At 46.1% G+C, this 19,317-nt stretch overlaps 1 protein-coding gene across 1 annotated transcript; it reads right to left on the bottom strand.

Moving 5' to 3' along the window:
* Positions 1-1,206: 1,206 nt before the first annotated feature.
* On the bottom strand, positions 1,207-11,611 carry SLC35E1 (solute carrier family 35 member E1). The gene is made up of 6 exons (XM_066635502.1): positions 11,145-11,611; positions 8,551-8,621; positions 8,143-8,280; positions 7,853-7,978; positions 6,238-6,483; positions 1,207-4,510 (listed from the first exon to the last, which is right to left on the bottom strand). Exons 1-6 carry the CDS (start codon positions 11,548-11,550, stop codon positions 4,277-4,279), a joined length of 1,221 nt encoding a protein of 406 aa, XP_066491599.1. The 5' UTR covers positions 11,551-11,611; the 3' UTR covers positions 1,207-4,276.
* Between the last annotated feature and the right edge of the window lie 7,706 nt (positions 11,612-19,317).

Raw genomic sequence — 19,317 nt, forward strand, 5'->3', positions numbered from 1 at the left:
CATTTAAACACTCTATTATTTATTAAATGTAAAACTATATTACGTATAATTTATCAATTACAATGCTATGCACTGCCTGCAGGGGCCTCTCACAGGGAAAACAACATTTATGATAAGTTCTTTTCCAGGCCACGGGCTAAAAAAGAGGACATGTCCTGGAAAAACAGGGCATCTGGTCATCTTGGATACAATCCAGTGAGTTTTTTTTCACCTTATGGTAGCGACTTTCAACCAGTGTGCCACAGCACATTGGTGTACCATGAATGGTCTGCAGATGTGCCACGGGAATTTGGGGGTCATTTATTAGAAGGGCCATTAGGGATGTGAGGCCTCCACCAACAGCATGGTGTGCTTTGTCAATTGTCAAAAAAACCGATGGCGTGCCTTGACCATTTCAGCATTTTGTCAGTGTGCCATGAGATGACGGTTGAAAATTGCTGCCCTAAGTGTAGAGCAAGAGAATTCTCCCTCTCTCAGAACCATAGACCAGTGGTCTTCAACCTTTCCGGAGCCATGACCCCAATAAATGAATAAAGTATGAGACCACTGATCCCTCTCCTCCTATTCGCACACCCGTTGCCACCCTCCCAGCACTGTTCACTGTAACCAAATATTATTATTAGAGACAGCAGGAAAGATCTGACCCAGCAGGGTTGCTCTTACATCCTTATAGTGCAGGGGTGCCCAAACCCCAGCACGGGGGCCACTTGTGGCCCTCGGGGGCTTTCAATCAGGCCCTCGGGGAGCCCCTAGTCTCCAATGAGCCTCTGGCCCTCCAAAGACTTGCTGGAGCCCGTGCTGGCCGCTCAGCAAGAGAACGACGGTTCGACCTTTCACGAGCTGTGGGACAAGGGCTCCCTCCACTACTTGCTGTTTAATGTCTGTAATGCAGCAGTGGCAGTGAAGGAAAGGACTTTTATAGGCCTTGAGCTACTACAAGACCTTCATTCATTCACACAAGTTCCATCTCTTATATATTCATTTATGTAAATTTATTCAAATTTTAAATTGTAAATTCTTTTTTTCCCCGGCCCCCGACACAGTGTCAGAGAGGTGATGTGGCCCTCCTGCCAAAATGTTTGGACACCCCTGTTACAGTGTGATGATGGCAGCTCAGCAGGTCTAAGTTTGGCATTTCAATAAGAGACTGCAAAAGCTCTGCTGGGCTCTCTGTTGCCTGGAAAATAACACACAGCCACACCTAAGAAGGTTCTGACTCTTGCAGAATTTAGTTTTATTTACATTTTCAATATTTAAAAAGCATAATTACAACACACCCTTTCATTTTATCCAATTTTAAGTCTGCAGGCTAAAAAAATCCATGATTCCTGTACACTACAAATGAAACTCAAAAGAAGTTGTTCACCTGACCCAGGAGAGAAGGGATTGTGTATATTTATAATATGTACATCCACATCTATCAGCCTCCATTAAATATGCCATCTTCAGAAATCAACAATGCCCTTCAGACAGGCTTCCTCTTTGAGGAGCAGGCAACTGACAGTACAATCCAGAACATAACCATTTGAGGGCAGGTCCCATAGATTTGAGTAAAAACAAAGAGTGCCAAGGTTTAAAACCAAGGAGATCTGTGGATTGCACTGTATGCTGTCTCCCAGGCTGTGGCCCTAAAACCAGTGACTTCCTGCAAGCAACATGCTGAAAAGATTCCTCCAGGAAAGAAGAGCCCAAAGCTTCAAGCCCAGACAGGAAAGGTTTATAGGAATTAACTTCAGCTCCCATTCCCAAATTTAAGCCCAGAATCAATCCATCTCAAAGCCTGTTTGAATATTCAGACAAATTCCATAACATATGCCACAGAACACCCCCCTTTTCCTAACATGCTTTGGTATTTACAAGTATTCCCAAGACCTTCTTGAGACTTGCAAGGTCACACTATACTGGAATTTGCATCTCAAGATGGCAGAGCCATGCCTACACAGGAAGTCCATGACAGGTTTTCTGCAAGAAACCAAACTAAAAACCACAGTTTTGCAGACTGAAGCAGTGCCATCCCATGGAACAGTGGGGTGTGTGTGAGAAAGAAATTAAGTTCTGTAGTTTACAAAATACACACTTGGTTGAAACTCTGACCTAAAAGCAGATTGTTTTTAAAATGCTAGTTCTTTATCCCAGGAATCTGTTTTGCTTTCTCTGGAGAGTTACAGAAGTTTTACAACACAATTCAAATCTAACACAGTGGCACACAGAATTCCCAGTTACATATATATAAGAACATAGGGGCTTCTCCCTCCCCCCACAAATACACATCCTCAGAAGTCCCAGCCAAGACAAATGGGTAGTACATCCCAATTAGACTAGGTACCAGAAATATTTCACTGGACTCTGAAAATGGGATCTACTGGCCTTGTCGGTGTAGGATTGCTTCTTCAGAGGGCAAGATTCCTGCATGAAATCCATCCTGGGGTGGGGTGGAAACATTTCACCTCAATATTAAAAACACACACACGCACACACACATTAAATTACATGTCTCAATCATTTTCCCAGAAATATCTTCCATCTTTTTTCTCCTCCTTCCTCCCCTCCATCTAAGGCAGCCTCAGTGGAGCAAGACACATGCTGAACAAGGATGGGAAGAAGGGCAAGAAGAGAGGAAACAGACCTCACCAGCAAATCCCAGATAAAAGGTGAAGGACAAAAGTTTGCAATGATATAGCGCTCCAGCCCCACAATCATAGCCTTCCATATGTCATGAGATGACATTGGGAACCTCCAGGCCATGGAGCCCTTCCTTCCCCTCCCCTTTGGTACCCAATCAAGAGTACCTTCTCGTAGAATGGAACATATCCCATTTCTCCCACCCTACAGATGCAGGCATTTCCGGCTTAAACCCGAAGAGCTGGATTTTTTTCTCCTCTACTCAGAATAGGGAGATTCAAATCTTGCAGGCTGAATTTCCAGGGATACATCAATGTTCTGGGCAAAGTAGGTAAGTTGCGTGATTGGGAGGGATAAGTGCTTTAAAAACAAAACAAAAATAAATTATCAATAGGGAAGCTATAAAATCATTCTGCTTGCTTGAAAAATTAAAATTGCCTTTCAGGCTAGCCAAGATCTATCTTCCTGCCATGAGACTCCTGGCTCTCTGCAAGCTGGAGCTGCTTCTTTTTTCACCTGGGCAAAGATGACCACCTGGTTATAACCACATAGAGGAGAAAACCCACAGATGTTGGATGAAGGCTTTGGCCACAAGTAGCATAAGAGGAATGGCAAACTGTGCCCAACTCCAGAACGTGGCAGTTTCCAGGCAAAGGGGGGAGTAAAACAGCTGAAGTCAGTTACACTGGGGAAGAGAAGCGTGATCAGCACAGCAATATATCCACACCACATGACAAAAGCTGGACAGTGGAATAAATCAATGCTGCTATGGAAAGCAGAAAGAAAAGCGCATTTTAAAATTAGACAGGGAAAAACTCAGGGTATACTCACCCACATTGCATCAAATGACTTTTCAACATAAAGTGAGTTGTGTTCCAAATGCCCGGGTGTATGCATTTGGGGAAAAAAGAGTCACTATAAAGGTAGCTAGACCTCATGATTTAAAAAGGGACAAACAAACAAAAAGACCAGACACAGGATCCTTTAAGGTCTATATATGTGCTACACATTACCAGTGTAACCCCTTGCTGGTTGATTTTTTTTTTTTTAAGACCAGTAAATGTTTTTGCTCTGACTCAAGCTGAACCAGTGTGAAACTGAAAACAGTTCTCTCTTAGCAACCCCTCACAATGCTACATTAGCCAGAGCAAGAGATGGGCAGCTATTCACACACAGACATACAACATCTCACAAATGCTACAGGATATAACAAACTAACACCTCTTGCCCTCATCTTCTCATCTCCAAAGGAGAAGAGAGAGAAGCTGCTTTGTGGGAAATTGCACTTTGAAAGCAGCTGTAGAGTTTAAAATGACAATGCAAAAAGGCAGAGAGCAACCTAAACGTCCAAGGGGACAATACTGGCCACACTTTCACTGCCATGGGCAGTTAACAGATTCGAGGGCGGTTGGCCACATGATACCAAAGCAAGAGTTCAGGGGTCCCACACCACCAGAGCTCTGCTCTGTGCAACCCTTGGTAGTTTCTGCCTGCAAACTCCTCAGCATTCTGGGTCCTCCTCTTCAGACAAAGATGACCCCCTCTGTCCTTCAAAAGCACGTCTTCTCCAGTTGCTTCTTGGAAGCCCCAACAAACATGCTGGGGGAATCCAACCTCAACAGTCCATGCTGGCTGGCCAAGAACAGATCCTTCACTAGACATCATAGCGATTGGAGCTGTACAAAGTTGGGTAGTTCTGCCGGCTGTACTGGAAGTGATCTGTGAGGACACTGCCTCTGCCATACTGGAAGTCCCCATGCTGAGTAAAGGACCCAAGTCCATTCTGAGATTTTTCAGGGGTGTTCCGATGCCGCTCCAGGTTACCAAGGTCCCCTGTTGTAATGGGTAGAAGTTGTTTCTTGGCTTCCCGGTTGGCATCATACTTTGTCTGCGGTGAAAAAAATGCACGTCACAGCCTTGTTTTTCTACAGATTCATGGTGTAAGTTTCTGTAAAGCACAGTCTGAGGGAGGCAGCTGCCATCTACTATCTCCCATCATCTATAGTGCACCAACTAACTGCCCAAGCTCTTATTTATTAAGATAGCCAACTGCACCTTCTTTATGATTGATGTGGCTAAGAGCTGCCTGTAGGATGGAAACTAAGAGTAGGGAGAGGTGGGTTACTCCCAAGTAAGGATGGTGAGGAATTGCTAGAAACCTTTACAGTAAAATAACTGAGCTGCAGCAAAGGCAGCATTGAGTTAAGAGACTGCTTTGGCTCTGGAAGTGCTTCACAGTTCAGTTGTCAAGTGCATATTTCACTCATGCAGAAGGTTTTGCATTCTGTTACTGGCAACCATCTGCAGCCAAAAAGAAGCTCAGAGAGCAGGGCTGGGAAAGACCTCTCCCTGCCTGGGGAGAGACCCGTCAGCAAGAACAAAATGCACAGGAAGGCAGCTTCATTTGTTTAAGGAAGAGTCCATAGATCAAAACGTATGCTTTGCCTGAAGAAGGTCCTAAGTTGCAAGGCTGGGAAAGGACTGAGAGGTGCTGCCGGAATACAGTTCTGGACAATACCGACCAAACTAGGCAGTTGTGTATGTTTGGTACATGTGAAGGAGGATGAAATTCATTGTCAGCAGGATGTGGGTTACCACCACACTGGACTGTTATCACTATTTTTTTTTAATCCCACCCTTCTTCCAAGCAGGCCAGGGTGACAAAAGTTTCCCCCCTATGCTCTATTTTATCCTTGCAACCACCCTGTAAACTAGGTGAGGCAAAGAGTGTGTGTGACTGGCCATCCCTCTGAGCTTCATGGACAAGTAAGGATTTGAACGCTGCTCCTCATCAGACACACTAACCATTCAACCACATTGGCCTTCATTGTGTTTCTATTCTGCTGTATTCTGCCCTTCATTCCCTGCACTTCTTCAGGGTCCTTCAGGGTCCGGGAAATAAAATACCCAGAATTGGTTCAAAGCTTGCAGGTAGGTACAGACCAACTACTTTAAGTTGCTTAGGACCATTGGGATAAGAGAGAGAGAAGATGGATGTGCAGCTTCTCAGAGACTGTTCTGCACAGGTGCCTTCCTAGACTCAAGGACTACTGAAGAGAAGGATGTTGCGAAGGCACCCACAACTCCCTTTCTCAACCACATAAAACTAGTCAAGTATACCAGTTTGTCTTTGCTCTTATGGAATGGATGAAGACAACAAGAAAGTCCCTTGGGTCCCTTCGGGGGTAAAGGTGGGGTATAAATGAAGTAAATAAATAAAATAAAAAGAGGCTGCTTTCTAGCGAATCAGGCAATAGGTCAATCTTGCTCAAGACTGACTACCACAACTGAGAGTGGTTCTCCAGGGTCTCAGCACGAGAGAAACCTTTCCCAGTCAGTGATACCCAAGATCCTTTTAACTGGAGTTGTCAGAGATGTGGTTTGGTTGCTTCTAATTATGGCCTACCACCAAGACGGCCACAGAGAAAGAGAACCTGAGGATAACCTGCCAATCAAACATATATCCCTATGTAACTGAATGGCAAACAACACAGAGTATGCTTTCCAAACCTCCATGATAAGCCCTCCATCTACCCAGGCATGTGTTTTCAACCAATTCTCTCCTATAACGCCATGACCCACAACAGCCCCCAAAACAAGCCTCCTGTCACATACCTTGTTGTACAAAAAGACTCCCAGGATGGCAGTCAGCATGCCCAGCACATTGGTAGTGGTGACAGGGTTGCGGAGCATAAGGAGGGAGACGCTGATGACTGTGATCCTTTTGGTGGCATTTGCAACTGAATAACTCAGCGGGCTAATGAGGTTCAGGATGCTGAAGGCAATAACATTCTGGGCAAAGTTGCAGAAACCACTGACGGCCAGGAGGAGGATGGTCCAGGGCCATTGGGCCATTGAGCCCTGTGCAAGGGAAACCACTCAACTGAATTAATACAACAATATCCAAGCAAACATCCAATATCCAAACAATATGTCAGCAACATCATTACCCAGCAAGGCTGCAATCTTAGGCATGCTTATGTGAGTCCCACCAAGTTCACTGGGCCTTGTTTCTCAGGAAATATACCTAAGGGTGGCTTGCAAGTAGCACAGTGACTGTAGAAAACCAGTTATCTTGAACCCATAACTTATTTATCTATATCTGCTCCATTCAATAATATCACCTTGCAAATGCGAGCACGACTCAAGTTTCTTTCTCTAATCAGAACCAGTGCCTGAAAGATCCACAGTTTCAGACTCCACACTTTCACTCTGAACTTCATGGATTTCAGAAAATGGAAAGTTCCTACAAATGAGAGATGCTCCTCAACTCTTATGCGTATCTGTGTTCCTCAATTAAGTGTTTTCAAATATTTCTTAGATTATTTCACTAGACGCAGAAGACGGACAAATATGAGGCAAGTGATTCCCTTTAGACAGGCTCTCTCCTCTTTGAGGAGTATGAGAATACTGTACAAACATTTTCAGAATAATAGTTTCCCTCCCTGATTTCCCCAACCTTTTCCCACTGCTTATATGTCTGGCACTCTTCCTGCCACCACATTGCCCTACAGTAGCCCTACAGACCTCCAGTCTCGTTTTTAAATAATGGATTTTATACAACAGCAGTGTCCGTCTTTTGTCTCTTAGTGCTGCGGCTCCCACTGAGGCCTTATCAAACTGATAGTGCTGCTCAAGATGACACAGACAGGGATGGCCAGGTCACAAGGTGGACAGAAGAGACTGCTTCAAGAGGTGGCAAACTAATTAGTGTTGCCCTGCACCCTGTGCCTCCCCTGTTTCACTGTGAGCGCCTATGCTATTTTCACTCAGACTGAAACAGCACCAACCCACCTGTTCCTCCAGTATTGCTGCCACAAACAATTACAACAGCAGAGCTGGAGAAAGAAACAGCAAGAAACAGATTTGAGAGCAATCAAAACAGGGTGGCTTTGCCTTCCCCATTGTCTCCTTAGGTAGGCAGGCAAGGAAATGGCGAAGCGCTTCCTTCCCACACACCCCTCTTATCACTGCTTCTTCTGCCTAGTTAGTTCATCAAACAAACAGGTTAGGCATAGCATGCTGGAAGTGGAGTCCACTTTAACTTGGACCAAGTCTGGATAGACCTGGGCACAATGCCAGCTCTAACCAGAAGACAGGAAGCAGAAAGGACCAGGATCACAATGGAACAATATGGGATAGCAGATCTGGCAATGGAACCTTCCACAGCCTAGCCCCATAACAAGCAACCAGCCTAAGAATCCCATTGCAGAGCTGTCCTCAGGCTTACCAAATCATTCTCTACAAGAAAGGAGGAAAGATCAACGAGGACCCATGTTGGGATCATGAAGAATACAGCATGGCAGCCGAGGATGTTTAGCAGCCGAAGGTGGTGGATTCGGGAATCTCTCAATACCTGAAAAGACAGACATTTCAGAAACCATCCCTTTACCAAGGACCAGGCAATACTGACCTAGAAAAAAATCAAAATTCTTAGCTAGATGCTTCAAAAGATAGCTTAAATTATTGTAAAGGTGCAGAGATACTCCTAGCTGCCAAAAGACAAGTCAAAACATATACCTTTTTGGAGAAAATGTTCTGAAGTGAGAAGCAGAGAGTTGCTGCCAGAGCGCTGACAAGACCCCAAGTGTCAAAAGAGAGCTCAGTCACTGTGGCCAGCAGGACTCCACCAATGATGGGTATGAGGGACAAATACACCTGGGAAACAGAGGAGGAAGAAAGGACTTAAGCGGAAGGGTGTGATCTTGACTCTTGGAGTTCAAAAGCACAGAAGCTACCTGTCAATCTCCCAGACAACTCTTCTTGTTCCATACCTACAAGTCTCCTTCAAAGCACCATCCCCAAAAACGACAAGTAAGCCTGCCCTGTCTCAATCTCCCAGACAACTCTTCTTGTTCCATACCTCCAAGTTTCTTCAAAGCATGATCCCCAAAAAGGACAAGTACGCCTGCCCCTGCCCCATCTCACCTTGGTAGTCTGTTTTTCCTTCATGATGATTCTTGATAAGAGAACTACCCAAATGGGCATTGTGGCCTTAACTGAAAGAAGAAAGAAGAAAGATTAGAGGAAAGAGGCCAGCAGAAAGCTTTAGGGAGACCTGAACAAAACAACCAGGAAACTGATAACAGACAAAGAAGACAAATCTTTGCTCGCTCACTTTACACACAAACTCCATGATAACAATTGCCAAAGAAAAGAGCAGCAGCTGCTCTCCACAATGCCAATCCAATAAAGACACATCAGAGAGTCAAGAGCAGACCAGTGTGAACCCCACCCATACTTCTCATTTTAGAAATTAAGCACATTGGTCCTTTGAACAATGTGCAGAGCACTTCTCCCTCATGAAGCTTCAAATTCCCTTCTAGAACACAGTTGTTACATATCTGCTATATTTCAACCACCAATTTCTCCAAAGAGTTCAAGGTGGTGTACAGGAATTTACTCAATTTTATCTTCACCAACCCTTCAAGGGAGATCGGAATGAGAAAGTCTGGTCCCACAAGACTACCCAGAGAGCTATAACTAAATGGGAGAACTGCATCCAGGTCTCTGCGGCCCAGCGCTGCCTTTCCATCTCAGTTTTCCCTCTGACTGAAAACATTCAACATGTGGTTCATAAGCCTTCTCTTCTAACACATTACTAGCAAGAATTCCATCCTCCAGCAAAATGCACCTCTTCATATAGAGGTGTGCTCCCCACCTGCCATGGGAATATAGGAAGATTATTCCTCTAGGAGCATAAGCAGAGTACATCTCTCGGAAAGCCTCATCAGCACTCTCTGCAGGTAGGAATTCCTCCCTTCTCTGTCCTAAAAGACAGAAACACACACCGCACTGCCAAATAGAGGGAAAGTATATCTTTGAGCCATATGCAGACTACTGCTCTCTCAATTCTGAGCTTCAGCAGCCCTCACTCTGAGAGAGTACTGCATGCAGTATTCATTACAGGGGAGAAACATTACAGGCAAGAACTCTTCTCCTCCTCAAAGCCATGCCCCTGTGTTTGAACTGAAGGAAACAAACACCTCTAAGTTATATGCAGTGTTACCATTAATCTAGACCTTCTGCACATTGCTTAGAAGCACATTTCTCCAAAAACTACTAGTAAAAATACCTTCCTTTTTCTTAGCCAGAGGTGTTTTCCATCCCCATTTCCTCCAGTGATTTTCAACCTTTTATCACCTGACACTGACAAGGTACTAAAATTGTCAAGGCACACCATCAGCCTTTTGACAATTGACAAGGCACCCTGTACTGCCAGCAGGGGGCTCACATCCCCCAATGGCCCTACTAATAAGTGGCCCTCCCCCAAACTCCCATGGCACACCTGCAGTCCATATATGGCACACCAGTGCGCCACAGCACAGTGGTTGAAAATGGTTGATCCAAGTCATCTTTGGGCCATATGCAAGGTGTTCTCTCTCTCTCCAAGCATTTGTACATGTTTCAAAAGTACTCTCCTCAAAAAAGATTACTGGTAGAAATCTTTTCTTCTTCAGAGATGAGCTTCCCATTCTTCCTTTAATGTAGTATAGAACAACTGTGCCTCTAAGCCACATGCAGACTGCTCCCCAGTCCTGCAGCTGCTCTGCTCAGAAGCACCCTACCGGTTGCCTCCCCCAACATCTCCCCACATGTCACAGAAAAGGAGTGCTTTTTAAAACCCGTTTCTCTACAGACACTCTGCAAATAGTGATCAACCCCATGCTTCCACAAGTCTCTTGCTCTGCAGGTGGCTCATTGGTTTCCCTCCACTACCACCTCCTCCCCAGGGGTGGATCCAAGGGGGGTCCATGGGTGCATGCCCCCCCAAACTGAAACCAGAGAAGAAAGGTGCCTACCAAGACAGGGAACAGCCCAAGCACAACCAGGAGCCCACATCTACCCACCTGGAAGAAGTGGATTGGGAGCCCAGGTCTACCTGGCAGGTAGACCTGGGCTCCAAATCTGGATGAAAGCCCATGTCTACCCACTGAGCAAACCAGTCACAGAGGCCAGTTCAACCAGGTCTACCCAGCAGGCACATCAAGATTCCAAGTCCAGGTGAGAGTCAATGTCTTCCCGCCTAGCAAACCAGCCACAGAGGCTGGTTCAACCAGGTCAACCCAGCAGGGAGATCTGGGCTCCTAATCTGGTTGAGTCTACCCGCCGAGCAGCATGGAGACTGAAGTTCAGCCAGGAGCCCAGGTCTACCTGCCTGGTGGACCTGGGCTCTGGGGCTAAGGCAGGGCTCATGGCCCCACAAGCACTAGATCGCCCCTCCCCCATATGGTGCAGCCTAAGGCATGCCACTGAAGCAGGGACCTGCGACCGGTGGGGTGGCAGGTGAGGCAGAGCCTCTCCACCGGGGTCCTTCGAAAAGTGCTGCTGCCCATGGGAGGCACCCACACTTTGTGCGTGGGTGGTGGGTGCTTGGGTGCCTCCAAGGCAGCGGCGCTTTTTGAAGGACCCCGGTGGGGAGGCTCTGCCTCCCCTGCCTCCCCACGCACCATGCACTGAGCATGTGCAGAGTGCTTTCCCCCACGTGCACTGAGCATGTGCAGAGTGCTTCCCCCTCATACCGGTGTGGGCGTAGGAGACGGGCACACGCCAGAGCGAGACGTGGGCGGAGACGGAGGCCAGGTACTTGCCAAAGGCGAGCGGGAGGATGAGGCGGGGGTAGGCGCGGGGGGGCAGCTGGGCCGGGCCGGCGGGGGGCACGCGCCAGGCACGCAGCAGGGGCGGCAGGAGGGCCACCAGGCCCAGCACGTGGCACAGCGAGACGGTGACGGGCCGCGGGAAGAAGCTGAGCAGCACCTTGTTCACCACGTTCCCGCCCGCACTCAGCGCGTACCAGGCCAGGCACAGCACCGGCACGCGCAGCTGGGACGAGGCCGGGGGGGGGCCCCGGCCGGGCGGGGGCGCGGGTGGGGGCGCGGGCGGGTGGAGCGGCGCGGGGGGCGACGGGGGCGGAGCGGGGGGAGGCATCCTCGCGTGGAGGGCACAGCAGCGCTGACGACGCCTCTGCCGGTCCGGCGCGCCCGGGCTCCCTCGCCACGCGTCACTTCCGCCCGGGCGCAGGAAGCGGAAGCGGGGCGCCGTGGAGGCCCGCAGAAGGGGAGGGCGCGGGGTCCGCTCTGCACAACCATGGAGGCGGCGGGGCGCTGCGTCACGTGAGCAAGCGAAGCCTTCCGCTCTCTGGACCTGCTAGCTGGGGGACTCTCTCCGTGAGTGTAGACACACACTCTCACACGTAATTGTGTGCATGTGCGGGACTGGGTGTGTGTATACATATGTATACACACACACAATTATTTGTGGGTACAGACACACAGTATATACACTCACAAATCATTGGGTGTATTATTATTGAATGTGAGACTATATATACACACACTATATACAGTCTCACACCTACAATAATATACACACGCAAATATTATATGTGAGATTGTATGTATATATACATACCTACACACACTATATAGACTCACACATATAATGTGTGTATATGATTATTGTAGATATGAGACTTTGGGTGTACACACACACACACACACACACACACACACACACACAAGGTCTTGCACATAATAATTGTGTGTGTGTGTTATTATTACACACACAATTAAGTACGCGGTGCAGAGCCAGCTATCACAGCAAAGCTCAAGGATGTCTTGCAAGGCATGAAGCACCTTGGCAGCCTCAGCCTTTCTGACTGGAAAGTATTTCCTGCAGAGAAACCATCTCATCCTAATCCAAGGAAAGCAGGAAGAGTGAACTTCTGCATCCAAAGCCTTGAGACCCCTCCTGCTTCACGGCCTTAGTACTGAAGATCATACTTGGTCAAGTTCTCTGGCCTGTGATGCTCTGCCAAGATCCCACACCCTCAGTTTTTATCAAATTTACCTTGACTTGCAGTCTGATCTGTACGTACCTGAGGAAGGCAAAACCAAAATATCTGACTGAAAATGCTCTGTTTTCTCATTCATGCCCAGACACTCATAAGAACATAAGAACAGCCCCACTGGATCAGGCCATAGGCCCATCTAGTCCAGCTTCCTGTATCTCACAGTGTCCCACCGAATGCCCCAGGGAGCACACCAGATAACAAGAGACCTCATCCTGGTGCCCTCCCTTGCATCTGGCATTCTGACATAGCCCATTTCTAAAATCAGGGGGTTGCACATACACATCATGGCTTGTAACCCATAATAGATTTTTCCTCCAGAAACTTGTCCAATCCCCTTTTAAAGGCATCCAGGTCAGATGCCATCACCACATCCTGCGGCAAGGAGTTCCACAGACCAACCACATGCTGTGTAAAGCAATATTTTCTTTTGTCCTAACTCTCCCAATACTCAATTTTAGTGGATGTCTCTGGTTCTGGTGTTATGTGAGAGTGTAAAGAGCATCTCTCTATCCACTCTGTCCATCCCCTGCATAATTTTGTATGTCTCAATCATGTCACCCCTCAGGCGTCTCTTTTCTAGGCTGAAGAGGCCCAAACGCCGTAGCCTTTCCTCATAAGGAAGGTGCCCCAGCCCAGCAATCATCTTAGTTGCTCTCTTTTGCACCTTTTCCATTTCCACTATGTCTTTTTTGAGATGCGGCGACCAGAACTGGACACAATACTCCAGGTGTGGCCTTACCATTGATTTGTACAACAGCATTATAATATTAGCCGTTTTGTTCTCAATACCTTTTCTAATGATCCCAAGCATAGAATTGGCCTTCTTTACTGCCACCGCACACTGGGTCGACACTTTCATCGACCTGTCCACCACCACCCCAAGATCTCTCTCCTGATCTGTCACAGACAGCTCAGAACCCATCAGCCTATATGTAAAGTTTTGATTTTTTTGCCTCAATGTGCTTGACCTTACACTTACTTACATTGAAACGCATCTGCCATTTTGCTGCCCATTCTGCCAGTCTGGAGAGATCCTTCTGGAGCTCTTCACAATACGTCTGGTCTTCACCACTCGGAAAAGTTTGGTGTCGTCTGCAAACTTTGCCACCTCACTGCTCAACCCTGTCTCCAGGTCATTTATGAAGAGGTTGAAGAGCACCGGTCCCAGGAATGATCCTTGGGGCACACCGCGTTTCACCTCTCTCCATTATGAAAATTGCCCATTGACACCCACTCTCTGTTTCCTGGTCTTCAACCAGTTCTCAGTCCATGAGAGGACCTATCCTCTAATTCCCTGACTGTGGAGTTTTTTCAGTAGCCTTTGGTGAGGGACCATGCCGAACGCCTTCTGAAAGTCCAGATATAGAATGTCTACAGGTTCTCCCGCATCCACATGCCTGTTGACCTTTTCGAAGAATTCTGTAAGGTTCGTGAGGCAAGACTTACCCTTACAGAAGCCATGCTGAAGTTAATACTCTGCTGAACTCAGAGCACCAAGGGAAGTTAATACTTTATACTCTGGGTCAAATAGGCTCTAATCCGCAAAGGTTTCTGCCACAATGTATCTACTAGTCTGAAGTATCTCAAGATTATGTTTACATCCTCCAGCATTCATGCTCATGTTGTGTTCATGTAAATTTTGCACAGAAATGCCCTAAGCTGGATCTTATATTTCAAAGTTTTTGGGCTCCCCTATTGACATTTCTTATCTTATTACACACACACACACACACACCATGATTTTCAATCAAGTGTAAGTCACACCTAGCAAAGCAGGTTCTGTCCCATGGAAATTACTGCTCTACTCCCTAGCCCCTGAGGTGCCACCAGACTGCTTGTCATTGAGGACAATTGTTTTGTGAACAATCAGATGTTGAAAACAAGAGCTTTACATAAAAATGGCATAAGCTAGACATCTTGCATTTCAAGGTCTTTAGGGCCCCACTACAGGTTCAGCCTCATTATTTGCATGGGTTCCCTTTCAAGCACTCAAGTGGATGGCAAAAAACGCATTATAGCAAATCAATTTAAAAAACAAAGTTTCTTTGTTCCAGTGATTTAAAAACAGCCTTGCTGACCTTTGTGATGTAAGATAAGAGTCATTAAGACAACAATCCAACAATCAGTCTCTCTCAAAGTGCTTAGAAAGGCTCTTCACTCAGCTCCCCCTTCACCAATGCAAAGTGATCAACTTTCTTTCAGGTGCTTTCAGGGGGAAGGGGGGTTGCCTGGAAAGAGAAGGATTGATGGATTTTCAGCCAGCTGCCCTCTCATTAAGGAGGCTATTGTTAAAGGACTGATCAGTTTTTAAAACTGATTTTAGTTTAAAATCAGGAAGTCTGGTCTAGAGGGTATCTGGCTGGCATCCTTCAGTCTCAGAAGACTATGGTGTCACGCTCTGAATGGTGGTTCTGGAACAGAGTGTCCTCTCCAGTGCGCGAAGCCTGGGTAAAGTAGGTGTGGAGGATAGGCTGTTACCCATGCAGCAAATCCCCCCTCTCCACGTCGCTGAAATGGTCCAATGGAAAGGCAGAGGCCAATATGGTTGGTTCCAGCGGCGTCGCAGGAGTTGCCAGAACGTGACTGTGTTCAGCCATGAACTGCCTCAGGGACTCCGGCTCCGGATTTTGCCTCGAGGTTGACTCCAGAAGCCTTTTCCATAACTGGATGTAGCCACAAGGCAGTGGAGGTTTGGGATCAGAGTTTTCCTTCTCTCAGATGAGCTGTCTTCCCTGGCTGACGAGTCCCATCTACCCGGTGGCTGTTTAGTCGCCTCTTACGACAAGTACAGTCAAACTGAGGGCCTATTCTTATCCCCAGCCCCCAGGTAGAGGGTAGAGCCTCCGTTAGCCTGAAGATAACATCAGATGGTCACCAGTTCGAGGACACTGGCAGCTCACTGAAGGGCTGAGAATGGCAAGACCTTGAAGCAGCTGACAAGCCCAGCTGAGTGATTCCACCTGCTCTTGCTGTGAGCAAGAAGCGTCTTGGCTGCCCTCCATGTGAGAGATGGAGCTGCCTGCCAGCCTGCGTGGGAGAACTGGAGGCCAGAAGTGAGACCAAACCAGGAAGATCCATTCTGAAATGTTGTTGATTCTTGAAAGAGAGAACCTCTATGATTGTAAAAATCCCTTTGAGGGATTTAGAAACACCTGCCTATGTAAACTGCCTTGAATAAAGTCAGAGGAGTAATCTGATGACCAGAAATGCGGTATATAAATACCTAGTTGTTGTTGTTATTATTATTATTATTATTAAAGGGGTGCATTTTTCCCCTTCTCCAGGGATCAGCACATTCTTCTCATTTGCAGGGGCCATTCCTATTGAGTCAAATCCGTGTATAAAAAGGCTGGACCTGTATTTACAATGCTTCCCCCTCTATATCAATGGACGGTCTGTCAACCATCATGGATTTTACACACTAGACTCAGGTGCCATAAAACTCTGATGGACCCTAAATACAGTTTTTTTTCTCAGTCTGGCAACCCATGGAGGTGGTAAATAATAAAAAGGCCAATATGCCTGGTCCCTCTGGAATTGGTCTGTAAGGTAAAGACATCCCTTCTCCCCCACTGTTCACAGGCCTAAATTTCCAGGACCACTTCAGTTATGCCCTCTTTGCCTTTATATATGCAAAAACAAAGAAGAAACTCCACCCAGCCTGTTACAAATTTCACTGAGAACCAGTAATTCTCCTTCCTTTAAGTATTGCATCTGTGAACCTGCCTTCTCAGGATATGATCTCCCACACTTGGTAAGAGAAAGCATCTGGTGGCAGGAAAGTCACACAGCACTATGCATAGGGATAGTACTTCCACATGGCGGGAGCCTACTCCCCCCCTCCCAGCCCCACAATAAGTCTTAGGGATACTGCTTCTGTCTCTGCCACAGCATACTGGAGAAAACATAAGCAGGTTCTGTAGCCCTAACTTTATCCCTGACATTAAAGAAATGGCTGTAGTCACCTAGAAGATTAAACAAATTATAAACCTTTCACATATGGGTTAGGGCCTTCACTAAAGTTACAGAATTAGTATAAGCTGCTATACTAACAGAGATGAACCAAAGAAATCACATCTCCCTCCCCTTTTCCAGAGCCTGGTTCTGTCATAGAAAAAAGCTCACAGAGGAAACCACTTACCAAATACATGATCATCAGGCATTACTGTATTTATAAAAAGCACCTAATATACCCTAAGCACTGTACACCTTCAAGAACATATCTAGCTGCTTCACACAGAAATAGCTACTGGTCCCTCTAGCTCCACTGACTGGCAATTTGGAAAACTGCAAGCAGATGAAAAAAAGATGCATTTCCCATCAAGTACTACCAGAGATAGCTTTAGCTAGAGATGCCAGGGATTGAACCTGGAAACCTACTTGCAAAGTACCAGTAGGCATCCCATCACTCTCCAACCTCATTAACAGAGAAAGCAGAATCACCTTTCCTATGGGCTAATCCCTATAAACATGGGAGAGGATAAGAAAAACAATACTAGAACCAATCTTGCAAGTCCCTTTTGTTAAAGCAGCACCTAAGGCAGCAGGTGACAAACCCAGCCAGTGAGCTGGATCTGGCACCTGCAAAAACCTTCCCCGCTGTGTGTAGAGCTTACTGTTCTACGCTGCACCATCTTACCTTTCAATCCAATCTTCTCATAAAGTTGCACCAGGCAGCCATTTCCACTGCCTGTCATCCCAGAAGGCTCTGTGCCCCTATTTCAGGGTGGAAGTGACTGCCTGGTGCAACTTTGTGAGAAGATTGGATCACAAGATAAGACACAACAGTAAGCTCCATGCATGACAGGAAGAGCTTTTCCCTTACAGTTTGATATATGAAACTACATCTGACTGAAGATATGGCTGCATCTCTGTAAGACTAAGCAAAGACTAACTTTCAGAGAATTTTTGCTTCAATTTATAACAGTTTCTGTTCCACCTATCAAAGTGAGCATGCATGTGCACAACCCACTGGCAACTCACAGGCCATGCTTTGACAAGATGGGAAGGGCTGAATTTGTTCCCTCAAGCCAACAGGCACCTAGTTTTGAACAAGGCAGAGAATTATCTGAAAACTGCTTCTGAGTTATGCTGCTGAGATAAGTAAAAACTTAAGCTCAATTGAAAAAAGAATCTTAGGACCAAATCCTAACCAACTTTTCAGCACTGGCATAGCTGTGCCAATTGGGGTGTGTGCTGCATCCTGCAGTTGGGTGGCAGTCATGGAGGCCTCCTCAAGGTAAGGGAATGATTGTTCCCTTACCTCGAAGCTGCATTGCCCTTACCTTGGTGCTGGAAAGTTGGTTAGAATTGCAACTTCAGTTGTTTAATGTGTTTTGAGTTTTAGTCAATTCACTGATCAATCAATCGATTAAAACTCGCACATTTTGGATGATGTATTTTCACCCAGATGTGAGAGAGAATGGGAATGCCTCTTCTCAGATGATGCTTGTTATCTGCATTTTTAATAATGCTTGTACAGTATTAAAAAAATAACATTTCAAAAGCCTGCTGCCCAATTAGCTCAGGCATCTTTTCAGTCATTTCTAATGTAGCTAATCAAAAACTGAAGCCCTAAAAAGCTACATTGTACATGAACATATAGACATACACTGTCCCCTTGACTTTACAAATAAGTTATTTCTAAGCACACTACAGTAGGGGTGGGGAGACTTCAGAAATCCACTTTTTTGTTGTTGTTTTGCTTTATTTTTACCAGAACTACCCCAGGTGCAAAGTTCTGGCTGGAAGGAGGCAGAGCCTGTTGAACCCCACAAGCCTTATGTTAAATGACCTGCATACACAAGTACAAATCTATATCTAGATTACTACAGATCAGGGATTTAAACAAACTTTTGAAAATGTCAAGCAATGCTGCACAAATTCATGGTCAAAAGCAACCTATTTAATACTCCTGTTTTACAGGTGAGAACATGGAGGCCGAGAGGGAAGTGATTAGTACAAGATCAGCCATGTTTGAGAAACTGGTTTACTTGCTAAAATACTCCTATTATTAGGAATATTTATATACCATCTATCAGCAGAACAGTTGCCAAAGTGGTTTACATAGCAAAGAATGTAAAGGATGAGGCCCTGTCCCAAATGGGCTCACAAACTTAAGGACTAGAAAAGATGTTCTTCTGGGATAGCTGCTCTCCCTTTGCTTGATATAAATAGAGCCACCCACTCAACTGGGCAAAGAGGCATATTTTAAGTAGGGGAAACTACAGGGTGTCAGAAACTTTGCTGGCATACCTTGAAACATTCAGAGACCTACCAGCAGATCTCAATCTACCCTCTGCCCATACCCACCCCAAGGACACATAAGGCCAGCCATCTTCTCAGCCTGTCAGCTATCTTCGTGTCTCCCCATTTCCTGAGAACCACCAGCTCTCTCAGAGGCCATTCTCATGGGAAATTGGGCTCAAAAGCAAATGACCTCAACCACAGCTGGCTGTTCCAAGGCACATTAGTGTTTCTCTAGAAACTTAATTCACAATTATCTCTTGCTTGTACCAGCCTTGCCAATTCCTTGGATGCATCTTTGTGACAAGATACTTCCAAACAATGAGAACCTAGAAAATAGTCATGCATAGTTTATATTTTTAGTCACATATATCACCTTGCTGTCAATTAGGTTGTTCTTGTTAATTCCAGCTGAACTACTGAAATAAACACCCTATATAATCATGCAATTAATTTAGTTTGTATCTCAGACTTGGCTTTGAGCACCAACATGCTGTGTGGTCCACTAATCAACTTTGTAAGGTTTTGCTCTGTATGCTTTGCTCTTAGACTCAGAAGCAATAAAGCTTCTTTTTGCATATTGACACTGGACCGAG

The sequence above is a fragment of the Tiliqua scincoides genome, chromosome 8, assembly GCF_035046505.1.
Source record: "Tiliqua scincoides isolate rTilSci1 chromosome 8, rTilSci1.hap2, whole genome shotgun sequence".
NCBI lineage: Eukaryota > Metazoa > Chordata > Lepidosauria > Squamata > Scincidae > Tiliqua > Tiliqua scincoides.

Bases quoted from the DNA above. Each gene is read 5' to 3' on its own strand.
- SLC35E1 (XM_066635502.1), bottom strand. From the start codon at position 11,550: ATGCCTCCCCCCGCTCCGCCCCCGTCGCCCCCCGCGCCGCTCCACCCG. The intron at 8,622-11,144 runs GTATGAGGGGGA...TTCTTCTTTCAG, and splicing joins CGTCTCCTACGCCCACACCG to TTAAGGCCACAATGCCCATT. The intron at 8,281-8,550 runs GTGAGATGGGGC...TCTGTTTCCCAG, and splicing joins AGGAAAAACAGACTACCAAG to GTGTATTTGTCCCTCATACC.